Below are 18,410 nucleotides of genomic sequence, written 5' to 3'. Positions count from 1 at the left end.
AAGGCTGAGAGCCACCAGCATCAGAACAACTGCGGTTTCACACCGCTGTAGCCAACAGCAGCATGGCATGACCAGGAGATTGTGTCAGAGCAGTAGGAATATCGTAGGGAGTTGGGAGCTGAGCGTTAAGAGCATCCTGTGGTGCATCAGAGCTGGTTTTGGAGCATCCCCTAGGGCTCCTGTTTCACTGCAGTTTGGACTGTGTCTCCACAACTAGCTTAACCCCCTCTTGAGCTCCTGAAGTGCGTTAAGGTGAGGTCCAGAAGTCTGCCTGCCCCCAGTACTGAGCCCCGGTGCTCCATGTAACCACCTACGGACATACTGTAGCCTGGCCTCAAGTCTTGAGTGGAAACCTCTCCTAAATGGCTGTGTTGATGTTTCCCAGTTTGCTCTAGGATGGAATATAAGTGGGCTACTACACGAGTCTCTCCCCTTCTGTCATGTTCAGCATTATCAATCTTTTGATTTCCATTAATTCCGTTATTTAGGGAACAACGTTTCACATTCAGAGTTTTGCTCATGGCTTTCTTCTCCACCTGACATGTGGGTGTCTACATCAAATGATAAGTAGTTTCTCCTCTTTATCAAATGTAGAATCTAAAAACTCTGCTGACTTCTGTACCCTTCCCTCTGGTGATGGCCCTTGATCTTTTAGCTTGGACAAGTACCCTGCTGGCGCTGCCACCTAAATCTGCTGGAAAAGACCCCAAAGCTGGGACCTTGCTGCCTTCTGGCCAAAAATGGCTGCTCTCTTCTTCCCGCCTAGCGCCTCTGATATCTGGGAGCGCCCTGTAGAAATAATCAAAGCCTTGTTACAAGTGGCCCAGGTCCAGTCCTGTTCAATATATCCATTAAGAACATGGATGGAGTGTACCATCAGCAAATTTATTGATGACATGAAACTGGGAGGAGTGGCTGACACGCCGGAAGGCTGTGCCACCATTCAGCATGACCTGGACAGGCTGGAGAGTTGGGTGGAGAGGAACCTTATGAAATTCAATGAGGGCAAGTGTAGGGTACTGCACCTGGGGAGGAATAACCCCCTGCACCAGTACAGGTTGGGGGCTGACCTGCTGGAGAGCAGCTCTGTGGAAAGGGACCTGGGAGTCCTGATGGCCAACAGGATGCCCATGAGGCAGCAATGTGCCCTGGTGGCCAAGAAGGCCAATGGCGTCCTGGGGGGCATCAAGCAGAGTGTGGCCAGCAGGGCGAGGGAGGTCATCCTCCCCCTCTGCTCTGCCCCGGGGAGGCCACATCTGGAGCGCTGTGTCCAGTTCTGGGCTCCCCGGGTCAAGAAGGACAGGGAACTGCTGGAGAGGGTCCAGCAAAGGGCTACAGAGATGATGAGGGGAGTGGAGCATCTTTCTGCTGAGGAACGGCTGAGGGACGTGGGGCTTTTCAGTCTGGAGAAGAGAAGGCTGAGGGGGGATCTTATCAACGCTTATCAGTCCTTCAAGGGAGGGTGCCGGGGGATGGGAACAGCCTTTTGTCAGTGGTGCCCAGTGACAGGACAAGAGGGAACGGCCACAAACTGGACCATAGGAAGTTCCATCTCAATCTGAGGAGGGACTTCTTTCCCGTGAGGGTGGCAGAGCACTGGCACAGCTGCCCAGAGGGGGGGGGGGGGAATCTCCCCCTCTGGAGCCATTCCAAACCCGCCTGGACGTGTCCTGTGCCACTGCTGGAGGTGCCCCTGCTCTGGCGGGTGGTGGGACTTGGGGAGCTCCAGAGGTCCCTTCCCACCCTCACCAGTCTGGGATGCTGTGAAATAATTGCTTCCAGAGGTTAGGAACCTGATGGGGAGGGATAGTAGTCCTGGAAGCTCTGTCTGGGCCAGGTGGCTTTGCAGGGCTTGTGCAGGAGCTCTGCTGTGTTGGTGGACTGATAGGAGCCGATATTTTCAGGTGTGGCTGTCTGTAGGCGCTGCAGCAGGGTCACTTCAGTCTGTGTAGGGTTAACTCACTCACGAAAATAATAGCAAAAAAAAGAGGAGGCAGTGATTTTGGAATCACCATGTGACCATGAATGCTCTGAGCAGCCATCCAAGCCTGTGGGAAACAAGCTGTTACGCAACTCTGACTTGCCGAGTGCATCTTGAATGTGGTTTAATTTATTTTTGCAAATACGCGCGATATGTCAGCAGAAGCAGCCCTGATAGAAGCACAGGTGGCTACCAAAGGACAAAGTCCTGGCTTTCTGCTGCATCCTCCCCACCACAGATTAGCTGTAAGTCACATTGCAGACACGTGGGAGCTGACTCCTTGGAAATGGAAACCAGAGGAAAGGGAGGACAAGGGTTTGTTACCATCGCACTGACCTTGGCAAGTCATCAGTGTCCTGCCGTTGCCTGGTAGTGACTCCTCGGTGTCCCGTGTTAATTCCGAGCTGATGGAGGTGGTCTTCAATGTGTCCAGGTTATGAAACGGCTCCTGTTGTTGATCCAGAGGCTGGGCCAGGAGGTAACTGGTTTTTCGTCCCACAAATCTCTACCTCAGCTGGGGAACTAAGCTGGTCCCCGTCCAAACGAAGAGGTTAGAACAGAGCGCTTCAGTTTTTGGCAGAAGGCACCATCTCCGGTGGGAGCTATGGTCCATCCCACAGCTCGCTGTGGGTTCGGTTATTTCTGGAGAGAGGCAGATGTTGGCTTTGGCAGTGCCTTTCTCCGAAGTGCCCTGAACTCGCAGGATGCACTCTGGGTGTCGTGTCGGTACTTGTGTTGCCGGCTCTGTTGTTGGCTTTCTGCCTGCTTTGAGCAATGATCTCCTTTCCGTGGATCTCCTTCCCGTTCCACAGAACAAAGAAAGGGATTTGCCCAACAGCTGGTGGTGCCCGCCTTTCCAAGACCGGCTTTTTCCTTACACAGGCTGGTGGAGATCCAGCAGATTCACGTTATTTAGGGGCTGAGGGAGAGGCAAATAGGATCTGCAAGTATTTATGGTGGGGCTCTTGCGTAGAGATCGCTTCTGCAGCTGTGAGTCACGGTGCGCTATCCCCTCCCGGATCGCATTGCTTTACGCTGTAGCAAAGCCAGGGCACAACAGCTGGAGGGTTTCTGCGGTGTCCTCATACATCCGCTGTCTGTGTTTTATGCCACCTGCCAGTTGCAGCCTGTCCGAGACTGACACTAAGCCAAAAGTCCTGCAATATCATGTTCACAGCACCATAAACGTTTGATTTCCGTCCTGGTTAGCATCCACGGTAGTTTTCTATGCTCTGACTCAACTGCTCTCCTACAGAGAACATGCTCGCCCAGGCAGACCGCTGGGTCCCGAGGTGTCCCGAGGCTCATACGTGTGTAGCAGTAGCTTGCGAGGGTGGGAAATGAAGCATATCCTTTTAACCAGCAGGTTTTTTGTGTTTTGGGTTTGGTTTGTTTTTTTTTTTCCCCCCCTGTAGGATAGCAGGAATGTGAGGAACCTCTTCAACAGCCTATTTTAATTTCCCAGGAGAAATAACTCACAATATTTTTCTAGTTTTATAGTCTGATGTACAGCAGTAACGAAGGGAGAAATGACAAAAACTTCCCAGGATAGTTATGTCTTTAAAGAATTTGGCTTAGCCATGAAATAGTAGACTGAAGGATAACTGATTACTTCTTGCCCTCCACCTTTGGAGTCTAAAGGTCTGGCTCACAGCTTCACTGACGAGACAGGGGAGCTATCTGTGGACGTGCTGCCGAAAGTTTCCATGTTGGATCCCGCAGAACGGTGATTTTGTATCAGGAGCTCAAGAGACTGAGTCTCTGACCTGCTGGTGCAGGGTTTTTTGTGGTGGTGTGTTTTTTTTTTTTTTTGGGGGGTTTTTTTTTTTTTTTTGGGAGTGAGGTTATGAGTGTGAGGCGCCAGTAATAATGCGGCATTGGGATTGTTCCGGAGAGCTGTGCTGATGCATGTAGAAGGATGGGTTTTATTGCTAGTCCCCAGGCTTGTTTCCTCTGGTGCCTTAGAGGAGTCTCATCCGACTCTGCCTCGGGATCCAGCAGCTCCTTGGATGTATGGAGATGTGTCCCTTGTCCGGACCGCAGTGCATCACTGAATGGTTTCCCAGAGCATGGCAAGACATAATCCCTGGCAAGGGAGGGGGTTGTGTGCTGCACCCTCATCTTTTTAGGCTGTAAAAGAAGGAATGGCGTCGGCCCAAAGCTTTAGGCTCCCTCCCGCACTGGTTAATTACACAGCGTACGGAGAGATCCCAGCAACGTCACAGCAATCGCTGTGGTCTTGACGGTATTGAGGAAAACATCCCACCGGGAGCTCAGCCGCTCTGAGTAACGCCCGTGGGGACGCGCTTCCACTCCCTCGCTGTTCAGAGATGTACACTGGCAGTGTTCTCCCCGGGTCTCCCTGAAGCTGTATTCATTTGGTGTGATGGAAGTTCACCATTTTGATCTCCAGTTTGGGCCATCTTGGGCCAGGATCAAGTTCCAAAGTCAGATAAATGCTCTGCAGGCACTGACCCAACTCCGGTTCCCCTTCCGACAGCGATGGTGATGCAGGAATGGGACAAGTGGGGCTTTGTGTCATGTACCGTGCCTCGTATCCCGCGTGGAGACCAGCAGGCAGCCAGATGTCTCTCTCCTGCCTTCTGTGCCCGCTTGACCATGAGCGGAGGGAGCCTTGGACAATGCGTCCCGGTTGGGGTAGCCAGCTCTGACAGGGCCTTGCAAACTGGTTTCCAAAGATCTGGAGTCAAATGGTGTGGCTTACAGCTTGACTGACAATACAGGCAAGTTATCTGTGGATGTACTGCCAAAAGTTTCCACGTCGGATCCTGCCGAACGGCGATTTCATATCGGGAGCTCAAGAGACTGGTGCCTATCAGGAGGCAGGACATAGCTGCTGGCTCCCATTACAGATGTGTATGGGCTACTGGGGGCTGGGGCAGGTGGGGGCGAGAGTTGAATGGGGACAGGTCCCGTGGTGGCGAGGAGAAAAAGGATGTTGAAGTGGACTTGGTATCGCACAAGGCAGTTTTGTGGCAAGAGGCAGTGTTCCTGGCGCTGGTGCGGCACTGGTGTGGTGTGAGGATTGTCAAAGGTTTTTACGTTACTCCGGGGAAGAGGGGTATCCTCATCGCCTAACTTTTTGACGCAAAACTCGGGTGTCTCAGGTTGGTGGAGAACCTGGGATGTTCAGCTTCTGCATTGAAGGGGACGGAGGCTTTGTAGCCCGAGGCTCCATGTAGATGATCCAAGTTGGATATCTAAAGTTTATGGAGTGTGAATATTCCCACATCTCTCCTGAACACTTGAAGCCCTTATTCCTTCTGTATGTTGGGACCTCCTTGGAGAAACCGGGGCTAACGGTGCTGCCCTGCCAGAGGAGCTTCTTGAAAGGTTTTCACTGCCCTGGGAGGAGCATTGGAAGTACCACAGTTCCCTGGATGGGCTCTGCAGTGGCCAAAAGTCGGGCTGTGCCTCTGCTTCTGTATGCTGTAAAATGGGGAAGTGGAATTTACTGAAATACTGGTTTTAAATGAAGTTCTCTTTTCTGTTACTTCCTCTCTGCCGTAGTCACAGTGTCTCCGGGTGTGTGTTCACCGCTGTGGTCGGGGTGGTGGCTGTGCAGGTCACGTTAGGGGCTCAGGCGTTCAGATCATCGCTCTGTCTGGCCACCACAGCCTGGGGGGGAACAGGTAAGTTTGCCATCCTCCTCCTGTCCACCCAAAGCTCAACTGGCAGTGACCAGAGCGGGACGGGTGATGTGGGTGACAACAAGACAGAAGAGCATGAAGCACGTGCTGTCTCTGAGCCATCTCCCGCTCTGGTCCCTGCCTTCTGGCTCTGCACCGCCTTCCGAGGTCTCCTGCCCTGCCCAGTCTGTCCCTATCGCCGCCTCCGTGATACATTGCGGTTACCGTGCTCCGAAACGGTGGGGGTCAGATCACCATGTCGGTTATATTTCTGTCGCAGATGTGCTGGCCTTGGAGTTCATTGAATCCCAAAGTCAGCTAAACTCGCTCAGCTAGAAAACTGCACTGTTGTTAGCAGATACATATTCATCAGGCCAACGGTTCTTTTTAATTTTCTCCCTTTCCTGCTTAGCTTCATTTTTGCTTATGAATTGTATTACGCTTGCTTCCATTAACGGGAGATGTATTGCCTCTGTCAACCTCTGAGTAATAACCAAACTGCCCCGAAGTGTCCGCGGGGCCAATATATCTGATTGCGGCGCATAAAATAGACCGGTGAGTACCATCAGCCTGCGATCCAGCAGCAATACAGTACTTTGTTAGATAGTTGACCTGAAAGACTGATACTGCCGCATTGCGCTCAAAGAAGTTTGTTTTCCGGCCTCCGTGGCAGGAGGGAGGGCTGTTCTCGGAGTTTCCCAGGAATGATTTGGCTCTGTGAGACCTTCTTGTTGGTGCGAGCTCGGCTTTAGGGCAGCCAGTGTTGCACTAAGTGGTGACGTGGTATAAAAATCTCGCTCTGCTTTTTTTGGATAGATCCCAAAGTTTTGCAAGCGGTAGCACGGGCAAATCGGCTGCTCAGTTTATGGTGGGCATGGTCTGTCTGACCACTGGCGCAAACTCGAAGCTGTAATCCAGCTGTGCACAGCCCTCGTAAGCCCGATTGCAGACCTACAGTCGAATCCTGGAATCAATTTTCACCCCCAGCCCCGCTGGTCCCGTCTGGTCTCGTTCAGATACCTTCTCCCTGGTTTGCCGTCTGGCACGTGAAGCTCTGTGAAGCAAATGGACTTTCCCTTGGAGGGATCTGAGTGGCCGTTCTGAAACTGGGCTCTTCTCACTCCCCTCCCTTTCACCGCACCCCTGCGTTTTGGTTTTAAGGCTCAGGACGTGCACTGCTCCCCTGGGAGATGAAGATCTTGAGCATCACCACCGCTCTCGGCGTTATCGGCAGCGTGTCGCTGATGGTGCTGGTGAGCCCGGCAAAGCACCGTTTGCCCTGCAGGAACCCAACGAGGGCTCTCCGCAGCCCTCTGGGCAGAGGACCGCAGCAGCTGGAAGATCGAGCAGCACCGCTGGGCCCACGCAGTGTCCTTCAAGGAGTGGCACAGAATGCCGGTGAGCCGAGACGTGCCTTTGGCTACAGCTGTTGGGCTCGAAGCGAATGTGAGCGGCTGCCCGGTGTGTCCCCCTGTCCCCAGGGACAATCTGCCCAGGGCGAGACCACTGAATTCGGGCTGTTAAACACGCAGCGAGCGGCTGGGTGATGAGCACTGGTGGGTTATCAGGCTCTAATTAGCCAAGCCAGGGAAATCTATCATCTTGAGTGGTTGGGTTTTTTTGGTTTTTTTGTTTTTTTTCTCGGTGGTTCGGCTTAGGCGAGCTGCAGATGTCGTAGCAGAGTTTTTGTTTTTTCAGAGCATCCCGAATGCTTTTATTCCTGCAAATCCGAGATAACTCTGTGGATGCTGAGCCCGTGCAGCATCCCTGCGGGACCCGAAGGCTCCAATATCTACCACGCTGGCTGTGGCTTGCGGGCTGATGTCCCCGGTTTGCTTCCTCAAGCGAGTGTGTTGCGGTATAATAAGGCTCCATCTTCATCCGGTTGCTCGCTGGATAGAAACACAAAGTACGTTTGATCTGGCGAATCCGTTTGCTCCCAGTGTCGAGAGGAATCCAAGTGGCTTTATGCTTTTAGACTTCCCTTCGCTTATTTTTTGTGGTGGTGATGGTTCGTTGGCGTTGGAAACAGGTTTCTCCGCCTGTTCTGCCCTCTGTTCTGTTGACTCGGAGCAGACTGTGCGTTAGGGAATTATTTGCAGCTGCAGCCCAATGACTCGCCATGTCATAGCTCCTGAAATGTGGTGGGGACTGTCCTTTGAGCTCGAAGTGCTGAGTCGATGGGAAGTGTTATAGTTATTTAATATTTATGCCGTAGGAGTGCTGGAGGCTCCAGCCAGTTCAAGACTCTTCTGGACAAAGTACTGAGGATACCCAGCAGCGAGCGGAATCAAAACCTCCCTCTGTTGACAGTAAAAATAACTCTGTTCTTTTTGTCTCCTAGAAGCTACATTTTTCATTCCTAGTGGAGTATTACTACAGTAGTCAGAGGTGCATATATTTATGTCAACAAACGCACGGAGCGACATTTGTAATGCCGGGGGTTGAGGGGATGTAAGCGGTACCTTTGTTTAAAGCAGTCGCAAGAGGCGAGTGAGAGCCTTTGCGAACCAGGGATGTCTCCAAAAATGCGTGACGAGGCTCCCTGGGGCTGAGCACCGCTGCCAGCACCCTCTGGGAGAGATGCAGAGAGAGAAGACCCCAAGGAGGCAGCAGACAGCTGGAGAAGCACTGGTAGTGTGGCCCATACCTAAATCTCTGAATGTGACAAGGAAAAAGAGCAGTTCTAGTTGATTTTTTCGGTTGAAAGAGGTGCGGAGCTGTAAGCAAATCCCATCACTTCTTGTTGGAGGCGGTGTTCGGGGAAACGGGAACGTGCACACCTTGCGGAGGGATACGGGACGCATCTGACTCCCAGCTTCCTTCTCAGATCTTCTGTAACCTACGCGCTGGCCGAAGCGGCCGTCGGCGGGAAGGACTGTGGTCTTCATTGATCCCCAGGCAGGAAGGCTTGTTCTGCTCGGTGCTGAGCGCCCCGGCTCACCGGAGTACGTTATATACATTATATATGTACGGGCGTGAGAGGCAGCACTTCTGTCACTAGGAATGGAAAACCCTTTTGGTTTGCTAAATTTCTTCTGATCTAAGTAAAAGCGTCCACGTAGCCATAGCGATACCGGGCGGTACGGGAGGGTTTGGAGGAGAGAGGTACTTTTTCCTTAGGCTGAAGAAATCCTGCTTGATTCACTGGAGTGAGAGACAGTTTGGTAGCTTCGTTATAGCCCTAATTTAACGAAATGCCTCTACCAGGTCCCCGTAAAGGTACGGGACTCTAGAATTTTTTTATTTTTTTTTTTTCAGCTGCTTCTAAATTCTTATAAATTTTATTGCTAAGTGTTGCCTGCTCCTTGCACTTCATCGATGCTCTAAATAAAGGTTTCCAGGGCTGCGGTTGAAAACAAGAAATGTAACGTTTGAAGATAAATGGTTTGCTGTCTCCTTCTGTTTTAGGAAGGAGATGTCTGGCCCAATTCTTCGGCTGAAATTAATGTGATCTTTAAACCCCAAGAAGCCAGAGTCTACCAACAAACGCTCTACTGCGACATCTCAGGTACAGCTCCTTTCTCCTCCTTCTGTTACCCCCAGTGAAGGTGAGGCGCAGATAGTCTTCCAGCCCGCTCGGTTCTCCTGTAGTTGCTGGGACGGTCAGCAGGGCAGTGCTGGCACGTGCCCACTGTCCCTGTGGCTTCCAGTCGGTCTCCTGGTGAAAGCCAGCCTTCAGGGTGCCTACAAGCTTGGGTCACCGATCCCAGAACAACCGAGGCAGGGAAGGGATAAGGTTTCATGCCGTGGGTTTACCACCATTTGTTCTGCTGTGAGGTGTCCGTAAAGGCCAAAGAACGACACACCTTAGTGGAGGAGCACTAAGCCCCTATAGACCATTTACCTTCAAGACGAGTCTTTATTACGTGGATGCATCATCAGACTCCCGAGGTGGTAAGAGCTGAGTTACAAACCCCGCATCACCTCCTGCTACCCCGATGCTGCCAGACCTTGGGTGGCTGAGCCCCGCTGAGCGCGGGGTGCCTGCGAAAGGACCACCTCTGCCCACCACGCGCTTCTCTCCCTGTGCGGGAATGGTCACCTTGTGGCTCGGGGTCTCTGGTGTGCACGGGCAGCGCTGCGCAGGGCTCGCCGTACTCAGCGGGGGGAGCATGCTCCTTGGAAATGGGAGGCTAAGCAGTCTGCTGGGCAAGCTTTGTGCTCATCCCGTCCTACGGAAGTGCTGTTAAGCCTTTTCTGGGAGCGGTTATCGTTGACTCACCCGAGTGATGCCATCTTTGCCCTTACAGAGGTGATCCCTTTGCTGTGCCAGCACAGGGTGGGGAACGCTTGCAGCAAGCTGCCCGGTTCGGGTTACCCCGTCCTTCCCCTGCATCTCTGCATGCCGCTGCTTAAGGTGTTTTCTGAGACAGCTCTCAGATTTCCAACCATTATAGTTTTCCCTGAGGAAGAGGCGAGATGGGATGTGGTCCTCCAGCAGCCAGGCTCCCACCCTGGAGGGTGCAGAAATCGTTAACCCGGCTGCTTTGATGCTTTCCTTACTGCCCCGAGCTGACGGATACAAATGTCACGGAACAGCTTTTTATTTATACAGTAATTGCGCAGGGTTTACTTGGCAAATGCCACCTACGGTAATTACACAGGGCTTGTGTTAACAAACTGTCTTCCTGCCCACCAGCTGCGGTTGTTAAGAGCTGTAGAAGGAAAGGATTGATTTTTTTTTTTTTATTTTTTTTTTTTTTTTAAAAAAAAGTCGCTCCCGAGGGATTCCTCGCTCGGTGCTGTGCTCCTGGCGCTGGGATCCGTGCTCTGGTGACGGGGACGTCCATCACTTGCCTGCAGGGCTCTCCGGGGAGGGGGGGATTGTGCCAGGAGAGCTTTTTTATTGCGGAGAAATAGGACAAGGACTTGCCTGCAACCCTTGAGCCGGGCTGGAAGCTGTAGGAAACAGAGCTGGGCGAATGATTTGTGTTCAGAAAGAAGTGCCTGCTCTTGGAAGACCCCGATGGGCTCTTGGGAAAGCTTAACGATTCCACCGGCTCCTTGGAAGAGGACTTCATTTAATCGATGCACCTACCCGCCGTCCCTTACAAGACAGAGCTGATCCACTGATGGAAACTGTCCCAGAGCGAAGGTCCCCACGTGCAAAAAAGAGTTTATCGAAAACAACAATCTTTAACCAGGGACTTGATTAATTTTGCATCTCGATCCCTCTAAGAAGCGTGACCCTGTTCCTCGCGCGGTTGCGTGCTGGTCACAAAATCCCGCTGGAGGATAATCTGCGGACGGCGCGTGGCCCTTGCTGGGAACATTCGGGAGCTTTGCCCCCAGCGCAGCACCGGGAGTTGCGCAGGTGGATCTCGTGCCCCACTGCAAAGGGGCTTTGCTGGTTTCCATGGGGTTTTTTGTTGTTTTGTTTTGGTTTTTTTTTTGTTGTTTTTTTTTTTGCAGATGCTTCCATAAATTGCTCCGCAGATGCTTCTGGATCAGGTGATTTACAGGACTCATCAGCGCTCTGCAACTTGGCAAAGCCGGCAGTTAAGGAGGGGGTTGGAATTTGCTCTTGGCAAATATTTAGGCTCAAAATTAACTTTCTTCATTATTCGTGCAAATAAAGCTGCAGCTCTTGAGCGCTGGAAGGAAGGAGGGAGATGAGGGAAGACTCAGACACCTGAAATTCATTTTTAGGTTTGTCCACACGCAGAACTGTATTGGGTTACACCTTGCAAAACCCCTTTCTAAGCCACTCTTGCAGGGAGAAGCAAAATCCCAAATGATAATCACTCCCTTTTTGACAGACCCATCCTCCATCACGTAAAACTTCTGTTGAGGTGGTCAGATGAGAGTCGTGTTCAAAACCAGTCACAAAACAGAGATGGGTGTTCCATGAACAAGACATGAGAGTGTCAGAAAGGCAGCAGAAGTTAAGGACTTTAGCAACAAAATCCTGTGCTGTTGGGCCACCCACACCCCAATTTATTTGAAAGCAAAGCCAAACTGTGCACCCTGCACGGCATGCCAGGGCAGTATTCCTACCGAGGTCCAAATTCACACTCCATGGTACCAGGTGTGGATTTGGGATGGAGGACGAAGGCTGTAGTCCCTCCATGCCCTTGTATGCTCTGGGAAGTTTTATGGTGGGAACATCACCCCAGCTGTACCCAGGCCTTGGGCAAAGGCTGGATGTTCCTCAAAGCTCAAGCTCCTCACAAAGAAGAGAAAACACTCAAAACACTCTCTGAAGTTCACCTGGAAGGAGGAAGAGCAACATTTCTGGGATTTCCTAAAGTTCAAGGATCAGCGTAGGGGTAGAAGAAAGGATGGTTCCCATGGACCTTCAGGACCAACTGCAAAAGGGGTGATTTCTTTTTTTTTCTATCACAGTGGCCATGAGACGTGTCTCGGTGTGGTCATGAACAGAAGGTTGTCACTTGGAAATCTTTGCTGTTTCCGAAAGAGCTTTGATGGTTTAGACCTAAAGTTTTTAAGGAAAATAAAGCCACACGTGATGCAAGATGGAGAAGTCTTTTAACAGTGAACACCCAATGCTGCCTCTTGTATAATATCTGTGAAATAGAAATACACAACGATTGACGCCTGAGCTGTGAAACATAACTCTGATCTCTGCTATCAGCTCGGCTTTGGCTGGACCCACTTAATTCAACAAAAGCTCTCTAGCTCTTCCTTTCTGGCTTTGGACGTTATCAAACAGCCTCATCCCATGGTCGCAAGATCAAAAAAAAAATCAGCAATTGTTGAAAAGGCTGTTCCGGGAGAGTTGTTTTCAAGTTGTGATGTAGTCACTGTGTGGTCACTCCTGGGCTGCTCTTTGCAATAAGAAGTCATTTTGGACATTCTGGAATGAGTATGCAGCAGACTTCAAAATAAACAAATAAAAATCAACCTTCAATCCCTAATCTTTAATGGTGAGCATCAAGTGCTTAACGGTGAGCTTCAAAGGAGCTTGAAGGACAGAGGAATATTTTTTTTTTTTTTTTTTTTTTTTTTTTTTTCCACAAAAGCTACAGTGGAGGTTATATGCAACTTCTGGAGCTTTCTTCTTGTGCTACTTGCTTTCCGTGCAGAGTAGAATGGGGGACAGCATGGAAATTTCAGCTAGGATTCGGGCACTTTAGGCTGCTCCAGTGGTCCACAACAGCCTTCAGACTGAAAGATCCGGCACTATGTCATCTTAGCAGCCTCATGGAGGAAAATTAGCATCTTGGAGTTTAGCTATAAGCCTCGCAGTCTCAGTTACCTTTGCAGCAAGGGATGTGTGTATGAACAGTACATTTATGGCTGGAGATCAGCCCTGAGGAGAAGGACCTCCGGGTGCTGATGGACAAGAAGCTCAACATGAATCGACAATGCGCAATCGTGGCTTAGAAAGCCAACTGCATCCTGGGCTGGATCAGGAGAAGCGTCACCAGCAGGGCGAGAGGGGAGATTCTGTCCCTCTGTTCTGGGGAGACCCCAGCTGGAATACTGTGACCAGCTCTGGAGTCCCCAACATTGGAAAGACATGGACCTGTTGGAGTGGGGCCAGAGGAGGCCCCGGAGATGCTGGGAGGGCTGGAGCCCCTCTGCTGGGAGGACAGGCTAGGAGAGTTGGGGTGGTTCAGCCTGGAGAAGAGAAGGCTCCAGGGAGACCTTATTGCAGCCTTCCAGTGCCTAAAGGGGCTCCAGGAGAGCTGGGGAGGGACTTTTTCCGAGGGCATGTAGTGATAGGACAAGGGGGGAATGGCTTCAGACTGGAAGAAGGTAGATTTAGGTTAGATATGAGGAAGAAATTTCTCACTCTGAGGGTGGTGAGCCCCTGGCGCAGGTTGCCCCGAGAAGCTGTGGCTGCCCCATCCCTGGAGGTGTTCAAGGCCAGGTTGGACGGGGCTTGGAGCAACCTGGGCTGGGGGGAGGTGTCCCTGCCCATGGCAGGGGGTTGGAACTCAATGATCTTCAAGGTCCCTTCCAACCTAAACCATTCTATGGCTTAACTGATCTCGGCAGCGAGGCTTTCCATAACTGCTCAGCTTGCTTCAGGGAAGGTGTCTTTACAAAGCCTCTTGCTATCATGGTGGGAATAGGTGAGCGCTTCTCTCTGGAGGTCGTTAAAGCCTGGTGTTATTTAGGCGCTGGCAGAGGAGGTGAGCCCTTGAGCACCCAGGTACGGAGCTGTATGTTGGGCAGAGGAGGGGGCTGACATGCTCTGCCCGCTGTGAGCGGCGCTGGGGTGTGCGTATCGCTGTGAGCCGGGAGCTATGCCTTGCTTGGGCTCGTACTTCTCAGCTCCTGCGCTGTCATCTCCCATCGCATCAGTACGGACGGTGTATTTTTATCTTCGGTTCTGTTTCCTGAGCTTTGTGCCTTCACTGAAGGGATTTCAAAGCTCACCGAAGAACACGGGAAGAAGTTCAGAGATCGTGTTTTAAACTCGGCGTCGCTTTTTCAGGGTGCAAATTGATCGCTAAATGAGAAACCAGCCCAAGGGATGGGTTAGAAATTACAAACCGTCCCCAAAGCATATCTCCTGAGGGAAGAAAAACATCCTGTATCTTCTCGTGGAGCATCTAGAACTCGTCCCATCCAGCCTGGAGTCAGGGACTAGCGTTGAGGTGGCCTGGAAAATCCAGGATAACGGAGGGAATTATTGTACTGAAATGGAAATCTCTCCCCAGGCCGTGAGACCAGGCTGCCCCTGCGCATCAAAGCGGAAGGCGTGGGGCCCCGGCTCCGCTTCAGCTTCGACCAGCTGGACATCGGGAAGGTTTTTGTTGGATCAGCCCACAGCTATGAGGTGAGAAGTTGGGGGTTCCCGGGGGTTGGGGTGGATTCTCATGGCTCCCTGTTGGGGTTTCTGTCAACGTGGGCAGTTGAGAGCAGTGAATATTTGACGTAACAGTCAAATGCGGGGGGTTTTCACAGAATCTGGATACATTTGACGGGGTCTGAAAGGCGTATGTGGTGTTCATGAAGTCCTAATCACTGCTTTTTGGCAACCTCCCTTTGATGTGAGCTGGGAGGCTTCGTGTGAAAAACAAACCCTTGACACATGAAAGCAACGTCGGGTCAAAAAGGTAAGTGTTCAGGAGCTTTTGTTTCAGCCCTTGATGCGATGCACCTTTGTAGTCTGGCCCCTAAAAAGCAGCTGGGACGAATTTACTGTGTTTTGAACTCAAGTCCGTCGCGCCCAGTTTTTAGCTGAGTGCATCCTGCCAATTCTTGGGAGTCAGAAGAAAGCCCTCCAGCCTCCCGGCCCGGAGATGTCCCTTGCAAAGACATTGGGAGCGCTTCCCCATGCCCACCAGCCTCCCGCCGCTCTCCAGAATCTGGCTGTATAAAAACCAAAGCATTTCTGGAAACGAAGCAAAGGAACTTTCTATGTATTTGCCTCCCTCCCCAATGGTGTCAAGTCTTCTGCAAAAAAAAAAAAAAATATAAAATAGAGCAACCGAAGGAGGTAGAAAATGAGACAATACATCATACCAGACACTTTCAAAAGCTTGACTGTGGCAGGGAAGGACACAGTAAGGTGTTTTCTTACCAAAATATTGTGCTCTCTCTGCATTTTTAATGCTGATACTTCACTGATTCTCTCTATATCAATTTATTATTTTCATTACTGGAGAAAATGTGAATAAGTAGGTGATGCTGTTAGTGCTGTTGTAAGCAGCTAGACTGGAGGTAAACCTCAGCTCAGCGTAGGATCCCTACGTGCAATTTGTAACGAAGGTGTAAAACACATGAGAATCATAGAGTGGTTGGGAGGGACCTTAAAGAAGAAAGAGTAGTTTCCAGGTTACCATTGCGGAGTTTGAATACGTGAATATTTTCGACGGCGGCTGCAAAATTCAAAAAATAGGGGACGTTTTTATGCTCCTGTCTCAGTTTTTCTGACAAGTTTTGTAAGGCCAAAAATTAGGGAAAAGAAATCCAAAGCAGGCAGATAAATAGGTCCGTGGAAATGGCAGGATTTTACCCGGCAGCAATCGGAAACTTTACCTACTTGCTTTGCATTTCTCACCCAACATGAAAATAAACGAATCTCAACAAATACTGTGGGATTACGTCATGTGTTTGAGGTGGTAGATCTCTCGAGTGTTCAACAAAATAACGGCTTGGTCTGAAATTTGCAGCTTATTTTGATAATGGTAAAATCACAGATGGTGAATATTTAGGAAGGAGAAAATCCTTGGGATAGATGGGGCTGCCGTGCACCTCATGCTCATCCTTTCTTGACACGCCTGTTTGAGCAAAGGCTAAGAACCTATCACCTTAAAGGAAAAAATAAAAGAAACCTGAATTATATACTGTAGCAGAGTTGGGGAGTGCTTCTGAAGTTGGTTCTGGCGCTGTCCTGAGGTCTCTCCTACCTGCAATAAACTTGTCGGCTGCGATGGAAGCTGAGTGTGTTCTGCCCTTGGCAGGATTGGACCCACCTGGAGCAGCAGTGGTTGTTGATGATTCTCTAGTAACTGCCCTTCGTTGCTCTTAGGGACAGGTCTGGATTGACTCGGGGATGCTGAGCAGGTCCTCCGCACCGCAGGTCGAAGCGCACTACTCTGTGTCGGTAGAATAAACCCAGAGCGACTCTGTTTATAGGAAGTTATCTCTGCTTTGCATGAAAAAAAAAACCCAAAGGCAGAACCTGTCCTATTGTATTTTCCTTGGCTTCTGCCAAGCAGCAGCACACAGCAGCTCCTGCCTTTCACAGATGTTAATTGCTTAATTAAAAAACAAATCAGCCTTCTGTAGGAAAGGAAGATTCCTTATGTATTTCCATTTTTGCTTTCTTGCTGCTGCAGGCGATCCTGTTTAACAAAGGAGCCATCACTGCTGTCTTCAACTTGGTCCCTCCAGCTACAGCTCTGGGCTCCTGCTTCACCTTTCTCCCCGAGGAGGGCGTCATTTTGCCGGATGAGCTCCAAGTCATCCAGATCTCCTTCAGTTCCACCATCCTGGGGAAGTTCACGGAAGAATTCCGGTTCAGTGTGAAAGGATCCCCTGAGCCTGTGACCTTGACTGTCAGGTGAGGAGGGTACAGGAGCTCAGTGGGCACATCTGTAGGTAATCTCTGGGTCATCATCTTCCTCATTTTATGGTGAAGCAGAGAAAAAAAAAATAGTATTGTCTTAAGGTCTTAGCGTGGGGATGCTAGGATCAGAGCTGGGACTAAGGCAAGGCTTTTTAACCTTGATTCCAGTTTGAATCTTGTAATTGCAGCAGCAAATGAAGTGTAATCGTCTGCGAGGGGAGATGACCGTGTCTCCTATGCCCTCAGCACCCTGTTTAACTCAAAGTCTTGGGTCCCTCTGGGAAGCACCTCGATCTTCACGGCCGAGCCAGGGTGGCTCTGTGACTTTGCACAGAATTTGGCAGCAGCCGATTGCCTTTTGTGACCCTTTGACATCTCTGTGTGAGGACCTTAAGGCTTTAAGTGACTTCCTATGCTGGAAAAAGGTTGACTGGAGGCTGCCCAGGAAAGGTGTGGAGATGCCTGCTGCCCGGGATGGGTACCCAAGCGGTGGAGTGACTCCTTCCTACAGGTAGCTCGTTCCCCCTAGGGCCGTGGCAGACAGCGTGATGGTATCACCTTCGGGCGGTGGATGATCTGGGATGTCCAACCTGAACACACAGCAAGGCCAAAAAAAGGCTTTGGAGATGGTAGAGGAATGGGTTGTTTTGCAGACAGAAGCAGCGTTTTTAAAATCCTCCGTTAATAATCCATACAAGATGGGTAGCAGCAGCCTTGGCATTCCCTCTCATGCTAATGCGTTGGGACAAGCTGTCCTCCCGGCTCTTGTGCAGCGAGTGCTACGGTACCTCCGTTCTGCAGCTGGGAAAGTGCTGATGCGGGAAACGGGGAGCTCTGCAGCAAAGTACTGTCACAAGGACTTGGGCATCATCCCATGGGCAAAAGATAATCCTCATCGAGCAAAGGACAGAGGCAGAGAGGGAAAGGCTGACGGTAGGAGAGGCAAAGCTGAGTTCTGAGGACCACGGCAGGATCCAAACTTGTCCCATGTGGTCTTAACCGTGGGCTGGTGGGATATCATGGTGTAGGCAGGAAAGCTCTGGAGCTTTGGGGCTGGCCGGTCCTCGTCCTCCTCGGCTGGGCTGTTCTGGGCTGCTGCTGCTTTTGGGAGGCACTTGGTCAAGGTAGTAAAGAAATGAAAGGAATCTGCTGTCAATTTTACCAATAAAGCAAGGGAAATGGATCAAAAAGCACAACGAGGTTATTACTTCGCAAGAGAGAGCGGTGAGTAGGTCAGTTGACCTCGGTAGAGAAACAATTATGTTGGCTTTGTGTTTGGAGGGAAAAGTGCTGCTTCTTTTGGAAATCAAGAGGGAATACTTCGCAATCAAATAATTTATCCTCTTCTGTCCCTCCCCCAAATCGGTCACGGGATTTTATTGCATAAGCAGCTTTCCCCTTGAGCAAGGGCAGGCTTTGCTTGTAAAGATGCGCTTATCCCAGGTAAAATATGGTTTTTCTTGGATGGCCTTGCTCCTGAGGAAGGAAAGAGCTGTCAGCAGGGTAGTTAGTTGTCTTTTGGCTTCCCCACAACCAAATGAGATGGTCCTGGTTTCCCCAGCGATGCTCTGGCGCCCAGCATGTCCTCTCCTTCGCTGTGGCCACTCTTCCCTGTTCTGCCAGCACAACCCTGAGCTCAGTGCAGACTTTGTCTCCCTGAAAGAGGATTCATGTTCCTTTCTTTAATTTCTCCCTCATACTCCTCTCTTCCTGGATGGTGGCTCCCATGTAGCCCATCTGATGGTACCCCAGTGTCCCCATCTGCTCCCACGCAGCTGTCCTTCAG

The 18,410-nt window shown here is 50.8% G+C and overlaps 1 protein-coding gene across 1 annotated transcript in view; it reads left to right on the top strand.

Moving 5' to 3' along the window:
- Positions 1–18,410, top strand: part of HYDIN (HYDIN axonemal central pair apparatus protein) — a 161,422-nt gene that overhangs the window by 42,596 nt on the left and 100,416 nt on the right. Inside the window, exons 9-11 of the mRNA XM_082489568.1 lie at positions 9,043–9,142; positions 14,268–14,386; positions 16,395–16,618. Coding sequence (XP_082345694.1) covers positions 9,043–9,142; positions 14,268–14,386; positions 16,395–16,618 — 443 coding nt within the window. The remainder of the gene's footprint in view (positions 1–9,042; positions 9,143–14,267; positions 14,387–16,394; positions 16,619–18,410) is intronic.

The sequence above is a fragment of the Vanellus vanellus genome, assembly GCF_965231255.1.
Source record: "Vanellus vanellus genome assembly, chromosome: 12".
NCBI classification, from domain to species: Eukaryota; Metazoa; Chordata; class Aves; order Charadriiformes; family Charadriidae; genus Vanellus; species Vanellus vanellus.
The sequence above is the reverse complement of the archived record's forward strand: the minus strand, read 5'-3'. Positions and strand labels throughout refer to the sequence as shown.